General features: G+C 39.3%; 1 protein-coding gene across 1 annotated transcript in view; it reads right to left on the bottom strand.

The window, feature by feature from the left end:
- Positions 1 to 2,571: 2,571 nt before the first annotated feature.
- The window catches only part of LOC127433126 (citron rho-interacting kinase-like), a 154,815-nt gene continuing 144,140 nt past the window's right edge, over positions 2,572 to 13,246 (bottom strand). The window contains exons 47-50 of the mRNA XM_051684799.1: positions 10,987 to 11,065; positions 10,718 to 10,897; positions 7,248 to 7,608; positions 2,572 to 3,900 (exon numbers count right to left, since the gene is read on the bottom strand). Of these exons, the coding sequence (XP_051540759.1) occupies positions 3,877 to 3,900; positions 7,248 to 7,608; positions 10,718 to 10,897; positions 10,987 to 11,065 (644 nt within the window). The 3' untranslated portion in view covers positions 2,572 to 3,876. The remainder of the gene's footprint in view (positions 3,901 to 7,247; positions 7,609 to 10,717; positions 10,898 to 10,986; positions 11,066 to 13,246) is intronic.

Genomic DNA, 13,246 nt, shown 5'->3' with positions numbered 1-13,246 from the left:
CCTTCTGTATACACCTTGTCTGATGTCCCTCTGTGCTCCACTACATGGTCTGCTTTTGAGCCCATTAATCTGCATACTCTTAATGAAATTGTTGAATATTTAAAGCCTACTATGTGCCCTCAGGATGTTATTCCCCCACGCTTCCTTAAACAAATCATTGATGTTGTCGGCCCTGCACTTTTGTGTGTCATCAAAAAATGTTTCCACACTGGAACTGTACCTGATTGCCTTGAACACGCTACGGTGTCGTCTTATCTTAAAAAACCAAATCTGGACCCCACATCCTTTCATCTCTACGCTGACGACACCCAAATTTATCTCCTTTTAAAGCGTGACAACAAACATGCCTTACAGCCCATATTAGACTGTTTAGATGAACTCAAATTATGGCTTACGAATAACTTTTTAAAGCTGAACGAGAGAAAAACTGAAATCATCCTGTATGGCTTGAATAACAACAGTGCATGTGATTTTGACCTAGACTCTCTCTCACCTTATAGGACCGTGTGCGCTAGGAACTTGGGTGTTCTGTTTGACAGCAACCTTAAATTTGATAAGCAAATAAGCGCTGTGGTAAAATCATGTTTTTGTCATCTTTGTTTGTTAACAAAGGTTAAGCCATTCTTTTCATTAAGCAAGTTTGAAACAGTAATCCATGCTTTTGTTACTTCTCGCCTGGATTACTGTAACTCGCTTTACATTGGTGCCCCTCATTCGTCTATATCACACCTTCAGCTTGTTCAAAATGCTGCGGCTAGGCTCCTTAAGGGGAAATGCAAATTTGAGCACATCACACCGGTCTTGATTTCATTGCACTGGCTTCGTGTTAAATTTAGAATTGATTTCAAAATGATATTGTTTGTATTTAATCTCTCCATAACTAGGCGCCACGGTACTTATCCGACTTGCTGCACCCATACACTTCATCGAGATCTCTTAGATCTGGTGAATCTGAATTGCTTTGTGTTCCCAGGTCTAAACTTAAGAATAGTGGTGATCGTGCCTTTGCTGTTGTTGGATCTAAGCTATGGAACAGTCTTCCGGCACATATTAGAACTACCTCAACTATCTCGGCTTTTAAAAATAAATGTAAAACGTATCTATTTTCCTTGGCTTTTACATTCCTTGACCTTTTTTGTTTTTATCTTTGTAAGTTTATTGTTATTACATGTCTTGATTGTTGTCTTTTTATATATTGTGCGTGCTGCACAATATATAACAGGACAATGACCCTAAGCACACAGCCAAGACAACACAAGAGTGGCTTAGGGACAACTCTGTGAATGTCCTTGAGTGGCCCAGCCAGAGCCAGAACTTGAACCCAATCGAACATCTCTGGAGAGACCTGAAAATGGCTGTCCACTGACGGTCCCCATCCAACCTGTCAGAGCTTGAGAGGATCTGCAAAGAAGAATGGCAGAAAATCCCCAAATCCATGTGTGCAAAGCTTGTCACATCATTCCCAAAAAGACTTGAGGCTGTAATCGCTGCCAACTGTGAAAAAAATGAAGGGGTCTGAATACTTTCTGAATGCACTGTATATCATCCCACCCTTGGCCCCGCCCACTGGCTTTCAATCATAAAGGTGAAGAGTTGAGAACAAGACAGATGGGTCCAATCATCTGCACCAAAGAAAACGTACACAGGGCACCTTCTTTGCCCACCTGGACTATTTTGTAAAGTTTTTGTACATAAACATGCAATAGATGAACTGCTTTAAAAAGACGCAATGTCAAGTTATAACTCTTAAAAGTAGACCCCCATTCTGCGTCTTGCTGTTTTGAGTATAAATACATCCTGGATACCTTTTTTGCACCCATCTGCACTATTTTTAATTGTCGATCTACAGTATGTAAACATGCACTTGATGGACGTCTTTGACTGCTTTGATGCAAGCAGAGTTCTTCTCCATTCCATTGCTATTGGTGTTTGTAGGAACCGTGTCTCGTGCAGAGTAAACAGACGATGGAAGAGATGTGAGATGTCACACCAGTGAGGACCAGCTTCTGTTGAAGCATCCCAACATCATGTTTCACCATGGATTGTATAATGTTTGTTAGTTTTTTTGTCAGTGTGTATTATATGTGTTTTTGATGGGGAAGTTAAAAACACTATTGGACCTGACCGCAAAACCATAAGTAACCAATTCCATTCAAGAATGTTTCATATATCATGACTGTTTAATATTTATAGTTTATGGTGCTGCCGTGCTTGAGTGAACAGTTTGATGCATTCAGATGCAATGTTGCTTTTGCATTATGTTTAAACCTTTGAAATTTAGTTTTATAATGTTGTGGAGCTTGTTCATTGTCTTCCGATCGAGTTGCAAATATAGATGGATGTAATTGAGGGGCTGCACGATGTTAGCCAAGTTAAAACAAGTTTAAAGGAGATGCTAAGGAAAAACCAACCGTTTCAGACAGACAGCCAGAGGCAGGGTGGAAAATGATCATATATTACTAAATTATTACTGTTTTGGTGCAAAACTGTAATAGTGTGTCATGACCCCTTTAAAATTAGCAAGCAATTGACAGACAAAACCTCCACAACAAAGACCACCAGAGCCCCATATAAAGATAGAACTGTTTAATAGTGGCTATAGATAATGCTATTTGACCATAATAATAAAAAAAAAACAATAAACAAGAATGGCTACATCTCTGGTCAGCAGTTTGTTAACATCAGTATTATTTAGCGCAGAATAAAGAGCATCAATCAACAAGAAACAGAAACTAAACAAACCCTTCACAACGTCTCCATGCGACAGAATTGAGACGTCACCGCACAAATGGACTGAATCATGTCAGTGTTGATTCCGGCACTAAATACATCACTGGTGACTGTAGATATAGATTCTTGTGATCGCGGTTTAACATGGCACTTCAACTGAGCATTCATTCAAAGAAATCGAGCTCTTAGCCGATAGAATTGTGATTCTATACTTTTCAGATTCATCCATTTTAATCCTGAGATCAAAGTTCATCATGGCTCGAGGTAAACGCCTGGACAAATCGTTCTTGCTTTGTGCTATCAAGAAAAGCTGACGCTACTACAACAGAGTTCTTTGTTGTCTTCTGAAGCTCCAAAAACGTAATTTTATCAACGTTGTTGAAGCTCGCAAATGTTAAATGAAAGTGTTAAAGCCAGTACGTACACTTGTGTTTGACACAATGAACACACACCAGCTTGATTCAAGCAAAATGTTCCACTTTGAAGCATTCATGGACATTTTAAATGGTTCAAATCGAGACATCCAAGAGTTACAACGTTACAAACGAGTTGCTCGCTTTGCATTTTTTAACAAAAATAGACACGGCTCGACCAGCCTTAGTATTCCCTTTTATATCGTCTTATAAAAAAATCACATGGGCATATATACAGGAGATACATGACTTTCTCAAGTTTTACAAAGTTTTCATTCCATCCAGATGGGCGGCACACTGTCGCCGGAGATTGTGGGTAATGCAGGAAGGAGAAAAGACGGAGAAAAGGAAGTGAAAGTGAGCATATGGAAGAGAAGGAACAGACATATCGAGACAAAGGACAGCCAAAACTAGTCATCTCATTCTTACCCATCTGTAAATTAGTGTTGCTCTGATGTCACTATGTTATTCGCTCACCATATGACTACAGGAAATGTCATCTCAAGTAATGGAATAATACTTTCAATGGTGTGAAATGTTAGCGCTAGTAAATGCTGGCCAGATTTGTGTTAATAACGGTGTTACTCTTTTTCTAAGGCCATTTAGAGTGAGATGTTGTGGTGTAAGCTCCGCCCACTGAGAAGAGATTGGATGACACGCTGGTCACATGATTTCTGTTTTCTGTTGGTTGAATCTGCTGCCGAATGCTCTGTGGGCGTGGTCTTCTGATCACTTACACCGACGACTGATCCCACACCTGTTGGGAAACACACACACACACACATACAAGTGAGTACTGATGTAGAGCTTTTGTCTGGAGGACTTTTTTTTTTTTTTTCAATTTGGAATGCCCAATTCCCAATGCGCTCTAAGTCCTCGTGGTGGTGTAGTGACTCGCCTCAATCCGGGTGGTGGAGGACGAATCTCAGTTGCCTCCGCGTCTGTGACCGTCAATCCGCGCATCTTATCACTTGGCTTGTTGAGCGTGTTACCGCGGAGACCTAGCGCGTGTGGAGGCTTCACATTATTCTCCGCTACATCCATGCACAACTCTCCACATGCCCCACCGAGAGCGAGAACCACATTATAGCGACCACGAGGAGGTTACCCCATGTGACTCTACCCTCCCTAGCAACCGGGCCAATTTGGTTGCTTAGGAAGCCTGGCTGGAGTCACTGTCTTTACTTGCTGAGCTACCCAGGCCCCCCTTGTCTGGAGGACTTAACGATTCTTGTTAACGATTCTGGATGATTTGTGATCATGTATTTGTGACTATATTTCATAATGTGGATCTCTTGCCAAGATGATTAGCTATGTCTGACTAACCTATATCCAGTCAGAATAAAGTAAACAAGTTTCAGGAGAGATCACGTAATATCATATATAAAAGCTTGTTTTTAACTGTTCTTGGGGAGTTTCACAGCTGCGTCTGACAGAACCACCAGCTGTGTATTAATAAATGAGCAAAACTGAAACTGGAGTCTAGGTTGATTTATTATGATGCAGCGTAAGTCTACATATGACATGGACATTATGGTGAAATCTTTAGCGTGTAGTGACAGAATACAAGACCATCGGATTGAGTGAGTATTGTCTGTGGGCAGGATGCTGCCAATCTCTCAGAGGACACTGCACTGTAGAAATGGTACCAGGGGGCTGGGAAACTAGGAGACCAGCAGGTTAGTCAGGTAATTTAGGGAGTTAGGTTTACAGAATTTCCATAACAGAACGATTTTGCAGGAGCTGATTTGCTACTGATTCTTGAGTCTTTCTGACCAATTCTGTAAAATCGATTTGGACAAAAAAACAAAACAACTAATTTCGATTATTTTAAAAAATATTGCAATTGCGATTTTTATGATAAACACTTAAAAAATGTTTAAGTGATTGCTTTGAACCAAAATTAAACCATTTTATGCCCATGCTGTACTGTTGACTGGTAATACTGCTCTGAAAAAGGGGTTTCACGCTCGAGTCCTATTAAAAAAGAACCGAACCAAACTAAATTAATAAATAAAACAGTGAAGCACAGAGGGAAAAACCAATCTTTTCACACTGACCCCGTTTACATGCATTTCAGAAAGCACTGACTGCACACTGCAGACGAAACAGCCGTGCACATAAGCACAGCACAGTGGCCAGCATGTGCAGACTATTTATTTATTTAATAATAATACGTTTAATAACAAGTTTGATAATTGCACTGGGTCATACAGTATCGGGATTTCGATTTAATTGCGATTAATCGTTCTGACCTACATCGTGGCCAAGACTTTGGTCCCAGTCGTCCCGATTGAAAGTGTTGATTGCATACTTTATCTCAGCAATTACACGACTGCGACATAACATTTCTGACACCGTACAAACTTTTCCGGTGGCTAAGATTATTCGCAAACAGTTTCTTTGCGTCAATGTTCGGTTTTAGACGGCTTCTTTTAACTAAAGCTATCCAGTCCAGAGCGAGCGTTTTTTTACTTTTCTTGTCAATATTGTTGCTTGATTTTCTACTACTAATTGACATAACCTCCGGTTAATGAAATGAAGAAATTCTATGTTATATTACTCCAATAGTAATTTAAACAGCATAGAGTTTATTCTGGATTTACGGAGTTTCCTGATTCACTTGACACCCCTGCAAGTGATCAAAGGCTGCCAATTTTGCCCTACAACAAGAGAAATATTTTACGATCGTTGAAATTTGTCTCAGACGGTAAAATTGTGGCCAAAATCGTACAGTGTAAACCCATCTTGATTCGACAGTGGTCGTGCGGCATATTTATTGTTGTGTGCAGCGAGAACAATGCATCAGAGAAAGGTGTATATTTGTTGTATTATTTTATTGAGAAATTTCTAGTGACATCAAACAGAACTGCTAGCTGTTTGTTTGAGTAACATGACTGGGCAGGACTTTTTGGCACTAGCTCATTCAATAGCATGCGTTTAGGGCGGGATTATATGTTTGTACAGATTATTTGTATTATTATTCTGCCCTAAACTGACCGTGGAGCCCAAATCGTAAGGCCTAGAGACATGAAACTTGGTGGGATGGTAGTACTATCGCTTGCTACTCAGGCACACGGACTCGTCCCAATCGGCCAATCAGGAGAGCTAAAATAAAGCCGGGCACGTTTTGGGCTATAACTCCAGAACTTTATGCCACAGACTGAAGCCACTGAAACAGCTGGAATCCTTGGTTCAAGGCGAACAAAAGGTATATCTCAGATTTTATTTTTGTCATAATGGATCATTTGCAAAACCTACTTTTGCCAAGTAGTCCAAGGCTTTTTGCCAATAACAAAACTGAAAATAGCTCAAACTTATGATACCGTTGGTCCGATCTTCTAGAAATTTTGCAGAGTCTTTGTCCAAGATGCTATCAGTGTCTATAAGGACACTCGCATTTCTTGAAAAACATGGCTGTCATCGACTAATCAAATTTAGCAGCTATTAGACAGGGTTAACAAAGGCCGACCATGGGGGGCCTGGGTATCTCAGCGAGTATTGACGCTGACTACCACCATTGGAGTCACGAGTTCGAATCCAGGGTGTGCTGAGTGACTCCAGCCAGGTCTCCTAAGCAACCAAATTGGCCCGGTTGCTAGGGAGGGTAGAGTCACATGGGGTAACCTCCTCATGGTCACTATAATGTGGTTCTCACTCTCGGTGGGGCGCGTGGTGAGTTGTGCGTGGATGCCACGGAGAATAGCGTGAAGCCTCCACATGCGCTACGTCTCCGCGGTAACGCGCTCAACAAGCCACGTGATAAGATGCACGGATTGACGGTCTCAGACACGGTGGCAACTGAGATTCGTCCTCCGCCACCCGGATTGAGGCTAGTCACTACGCCACCACGAGGACTTGGAGCGCATTGGGAATTGGGCATTCCAAATTGGGAAGAAAAGGAGAGAAAATAAGAAAAACAAAAACAAAGGCAGACCATTACAATATAATTACAATATAAAATATAAAAGTGGACTTCTGAATTTGGCATATCTCGCTATAATCTAAAGAACTAAAATCCAGATATTTACATTCAGTTACTTAAAGTGACTCTTCACTGTATTACTGAGTCTGTGTGTGTGTGTATACTGTATTTAGTGTGACCTTGTTAACAGTGTTGATGGGCGTGCGTGCTGATCCCGTGTGCAGTCTTTGGCGAGGCTCCTCAAATGCCCGGCCGGGCGACCTCTCCCTGCGCAGGTCCATCACCCGTCCTGGCGAACGGTCGAGTCGAGGGTCCATCATCCTCCCGGGTGATCTCTCAAGCCGCTGCTCGGCCAGACGGCCTGGAGACTTCTCACGATCGAGGGGTCGGGCGGGTGATTTGTCGCGGCGGAACTCGGTGCGAGCCTCGTGGTAATGGTGAGGAGTTCCAGGCTGGTGGTGCCCCTCCTGCACGCCGGGCATCGCCGCGATACGCTTTGAGATGTGCTCGTTATATGAGGGAGGGCCACGTTTGTTTGGACTGCAGGAGACAATTTGAAAATGAAACATTAAAAATCATTCTTCTTCCATTTGCTGCTAAATGCACCAAAAATATAACACGGTAACCATAGTTTCCACCAAAGTTGTAGTTCCCTCTACAGTTGTTATAAAGGATGCACCAACATGAACACTTTTGGATAGGGTTACAGTCAACCAATAAGAATTCACCAGTGAAAAGAGCTGAAAGATTATTATATGTGTGACACGTCCTAAACCATTCTATAGACCAGTGAACAGAGTTCAGATTCACGCGTGACACTAAACCAGTTAAAATCAGAGGATTACTCACCCCCTAACGGCGACAAACACATCATAGTCACATGTACACACATTTAGGCTTTCCAGTGATGTGATGAAATAAAACTAACATAAAGAAAAAACTGACATGAGCTTAACAAAATCACAAGCTCCAGTCTGATTGGCTGGTATATATAGAATGTGTTTTCCAACATAGGCATTAAAATGAGCTGAAAAGCAACTTCAGCTTAACACAATACAAATGATTAATTCTAACAGGTTGCATTATAAATAATTTCAAAAAATCAGTCATGAAAATGTCCTGCTCCTATTTTACTTCAAAATAATAGTAATAATACTAATATTTTTTTTAAATATATATATATATAAACTGTATAACATATAGAAAATTAAACCTATTTTTAGCATTTTAGGGCCATTAGTTTTTACATTGACATCTTCATGACAGTTACACACATTTTACCCTTTAAATTCTCATTACAGCCATGCAAAAAAAAATAAAAAATAAAAAAGAGATAGTCATTATGATATTCTTATTAGCACAACATGAAAAAATGATGCATTATCTACATCAAAGTATTTATACATCATTGTCGCACTCTCTTTGTACCACCTTTTATATTTGCTGATTTCTACTTAAAAAATCATTGTACAACAGCGTCTTTCTTACTGTAATACAGTGTCACGGTAATGAGAATCATCATCGAAAACTAAAACGTCCAGACGTGCAACAGTACAACGTCATGATTGAGTCACACAACTAGTCAAATCATCGAGAGGAGCAACAAAGAGGCTGGGAAAACTGATGAATGCGGTAAAGTGTGAAATTAAGATTAAAACAGTCACTGAAGAGTTAACAGCCTTGTGATCAATCAAATCAAAAACTCTGAAATTGATTTACAGTAGACAGTATATACTGTGTGTGTGTGTGTGTGTGTGTGTATATATATATATATATATATATAAGTGCCCGACCGATATATCGGCCGATATTAGCCTTTCACCGATATATCGGTACGTATATGTTTACCGATATGCGCAGATATGAAAACTTTTATTCAGAACATATAATGCAGAAAACATGCTTTAGAATTGGTGTAATTACGTAGTTTGTCCAGCAGAGCACGCTCCGACTCCACTGTTTACAGAGCTGAGCTGACGGTGGCTCTGCAGACAGGGCGGAGTTGAGCGGTGTCTTCTCGGTAAGTTGCTAACTAGTTTCGAAATACATACTGGAAAGTTAATAAACAATGACCCCATCATTTTCCCTTTTCAATATAACTAATATAACGTTAACCCTGTCCCTGACAAGCATGTCACTCGTGTCTGTTTGCTGTTAGCCAGCTATAGTTTGTCAGTGCAGTCAGTAATGTAGCAGATTGAAAGGGAAACATCAGAGCATCTATTGCAGCTCAGCAGACAACGGTGCGGTGGTGGATTGTGTCTGATGAGTGTTGATTTCACGCTACGTTGTTACCTAGTTGGTGAGACACAATGCTGGTCCAGACTTTTAAATATTACATTTTATAAATGCAACGACTGGAATTGTTTGGTTGAAGGGGTTACCAAACTGTGAATCCTAAACAAAACAGTTTGGTGAATACATGTTTACACATTAGCTTCCACTCAGCTGACAACAATTAAAGTAGCTACGTGATTAGCTAGTTAGCAATAAGCTCGTTGTCACGGAGAGTAAAAGATGGTAACAGCATAGCGTGAAATCAACACTCATCAGACACAATCCACCACCGCACTGTTGTCTGAAGAGCTGCAAAAAGATGCTCTGATGTTTACCTTTCAATCTGCTGCATTACTGAATGCACTGACAAACTATAGCTGACTAACAGCATACAGATGTGATAAACATGAGTGACATGGTTGTCGGCCGACCGATATATCGGTCGGGCACTAATTAAAACTGAGTGCCACAATAAAGCTAGTAACATTGCTTATGTTTGTTATTCAAGTCCTCATTAATATTTATTAAGTTTCACTGAATAAAAGCGTTTGTTAAATGAATAAATGTCCATCTCAAGAGGCTCAAAACAGGTGCTTTTCCCTTTAAAAAAAGTGGACTTTATTAAACACTTGTAACATCATTACACAACATTAGATCATCACTCCTTTGGACATATAAAGAAAGCAGTTTTCCTCCTGTAAAGAAGAGAGACGTTCTCATTACAGAGATTTTAACACACAAGGGTCATTGTAATATAAGTTTGTCCGAGGTGATAATCTTTATGAATCAAGCATAATCTTTGTGTCCAATTTGCTTTCATACATATTTGAAAAATATTAATATTATTTTCGACAAAAACAAAGAAGGAAAAAAGAGAAAGAAATGATTTAATGACTTTATAAATGTCATGTGGCTTAAACATCAAGTAAAAGGAATTGTTCTATGCAACTAGAATTATTTTGTGTTTTAGAATAAATGAACAGATCTGAAATAAGAAAAAGAAATGGAGCATTACATCACTGACCCACATGTTCACATGTGTGGTGGCTGAATGTAAAGATGAATAAAGTTCAATACTATGCAGCTGTGTCTGGCACAACAATGATAGAAATGATACTTTCTATGGGCTGAAAAATGTCTACATTTTAGCATTTTATTTGATGTATCTGAGAGAAGGTGGTGCTCTGAAAACACTGTCACCAGCTAGTAATTCACACATTTCCTCAAAGTTCATGCACTAGCTCAGCACCTGAACTAGAGATCAAAGTTTTGGAGGACTGGCGGCTTAATGGTTGGGAATCTTGGCCACAAAGACTGCAGGAACGATCCGTCCCTAATGAAGTTCCTTCAAGTGAAAAGCTTGTGAACTGACCTGCGTGTGGAACCGTTGCACTGCGGTTCTGTGCTCGAGCCCTCCTGAGTCAGATTTCCTTTGCAGCAGATCACACGCAGTTTGTTCTGGTAGGATGAGGCCAGATACACGGCGCCGGATGAGATAGCTGGGCCCAGGTAACGCGGGTTAGGAATGTCCAGGTGTGCATACGCATGTGGTCTGAACATAAACACACACACATGAAGCCTGAACAAACATTAGAAAGAACAAAACAGAAAATAGGAGGAGAAATCAGAGAGCGGTTTTACCCGAGTGCAGAGTGACTCTGAACTTCAATCACATCCAGAGAGTTGAAATACGTCACAAACAGGTACGGCTCTCTGTACGCTGATGAGGAAAGACAATCAAACTTTAAAAACAACAGCATTCACAGCCCATTTCACAGTGAAAAAATGGCCATTCCATACCAAAATGGAGCTGAACCTGAATTGGAGTTTGCAACAGCAATCCCTAAATAGCTGTTTGTCTATTGATTAAAAATATCCAGTTGCGCACACTGTCTAGGTGACATCATCGGGAAAGGTAAGACGTTTCAGAGGCGGAGCAAACTATTACATTATATTGATAAAATACTATAAAGACAATTTTTAGTTTCTGTAGTATAGCATGTATTTTAGTACATGCTAAAATTTCATTTAAAATTACCACTTTGCTCCCAGTGTAAAGACCTTTTGTCAGAGATTCGTTTTTTTTTTTTTGTTTCGTTCTTGGTGTGAACAGATATTTCGTCTGTAATTCATTTAGATTTTTCATTTTATTTGTGATATAAACAGACATTTAGTCTGGAATTCGTTTTGAATTTCCTTTGCTCTTTGTGGGAATAGACTCTTTGTCGACGATTCCTTTTCATTTTTTGTTTCATTCTTGGTGTGAACAGATCTTTCGTCTGCAAATCACTTACATTTTTCCATTTCATTTTGTTGTAAAAAACCTTCGCTGTGCGATTCATTTGAGTTTCCATTTTCTCCAAGTGCAAATAGACCTTTTGTCTGAGATTCGTTTAACTTTTGGTTGCATTCTTTGAGTGAACAGACCTTTCATCTGCAATTCATTTAGATTTTTCATTTTATTTGTGATATAAACAGACATTTAGTCTGGAATTCGTTTTTGAATTTCCTTTGCTCTTTGTGGGAATAGACTCTTTGTCGACGATTCGTTTTCATTTTTTGTTTCATTCTTGGTGTGAACAGATATTTCGTCTGCAAATCACTTACATTTTTCCATTTCATTTTGTTGTAAAAAACCTTCGCTGTGCAATTCATTTGAGTTTCCACTTTGCTCCAAGTGCAAATAGACCTTTTGTCTGAGATTCGTTTAACTTTTGGTTGCATTCTTTGAGTGAACAGACCTTTCGTCTGCAATTCATTTAGATTTTCCATTTTATTTGTGATATAAACAGACATTTAGTGTGGAATTCGTTTTGAATTTCCTTTGCTCTTTGTGGGAATAGACTCTTTGTCCACGATTCATTTCCATTTTTTGTTTTGTTCTTGGTGTGAACAGATCTTTCGTCTGCAAATCACTTACATTTTTCCATTTCGTTTTGTTGTAAAAAACCTTCGCTGTGCAATTCATTTGAGTTTCCACTTTGCTCCAAGTGCAAATAGACCTTTTGTCTGAGATTCGTTTAACTTTTGGTTGCATTCTTTGTGTGAACAGACCTTTCGTCTGCAATTCATTTAGATTTTTCATTTTATTTGTGATATAAATAGACATTTAGTGTGGAATTCGTTTTGAATTTCCTTTGCTCTTTGTGGGAATAGACTCTTTATTGACGATTCGTTTTCATTTTTTTAATTCTTGGTGTGAACAGATCTTTCGTCTGTAAATCACTTACATTTTTCCATTTCATTTTGTTGTAAATAAACCTTCGCTGTGTGATTCATTTGAGTTTCCACTTTGCTTCAAGTGCAAATAGACCTTATGTCTGAGATTCGTTTAACTTTTGGTTGCATTGTTTGTGTGAACAGACCTTTCGTCTGCAATTCATTTAGATTTTTCATTTTATTTGTGATATAAATAGACATTTAGTGTGGAATTCGTTTTGAATTTCCTTTGCTCTTTGTGGGAATAGACTCTTTGTCCACGATTCCTTTTCATTTTTTGTTTCGTTCTTGGTGTGAACAGATCTTTCGTCTGTAAATCACTTACATTTTTCCATTTCGTTTTGTTGTAAAAAACCTTCGCTGTGCGATTCATTTGAGTTTCCACTTTGCTCCAAGTGCAAATAGACCTTTTGTCTGAGATTCGTTTAACTTTTGGTTGCATTCTTTGTGTGAACAGACCTTTCGTCTGCAATTCATTTAGATTTTTCATTTTATTTGTGATATAAACAGACATTTAGTCTGGAATTCGTTTTGAATTTCCTCTGCTCTTTGTGGGAATAGACTCTTTATCGATGATTCGTTTTCATTTTTTTCATTCTTGGTGTGAACAGATCTTTCGTCTGTAAATCACTTACATTTTTCCATTTCATTTTGTTGTAAATAAACCTTCGCTGTGTGATTC

This window comes from Myxocyprinus asiaticus, chromosome 4, assembly GCF_019703515.2.
Source record: "Myxocyprinus asiaticus isolate MX2 ecotype Aquarium Trade chromosome 4, UBuf_Myxa_2, whole genome shotgun sequence".
NCBI lineage: Eukaryota > Metazoa > Chordata > Actinopteri > Cypriniformes > Catostomidae > Myxocyprinus > Myxocyprinus asiaticus.
The sequence above is the reverse complement of the archived record's forward strand: the minus strand, read 5'-3'. Positions and strand labels throughout refer to the sequence as shown.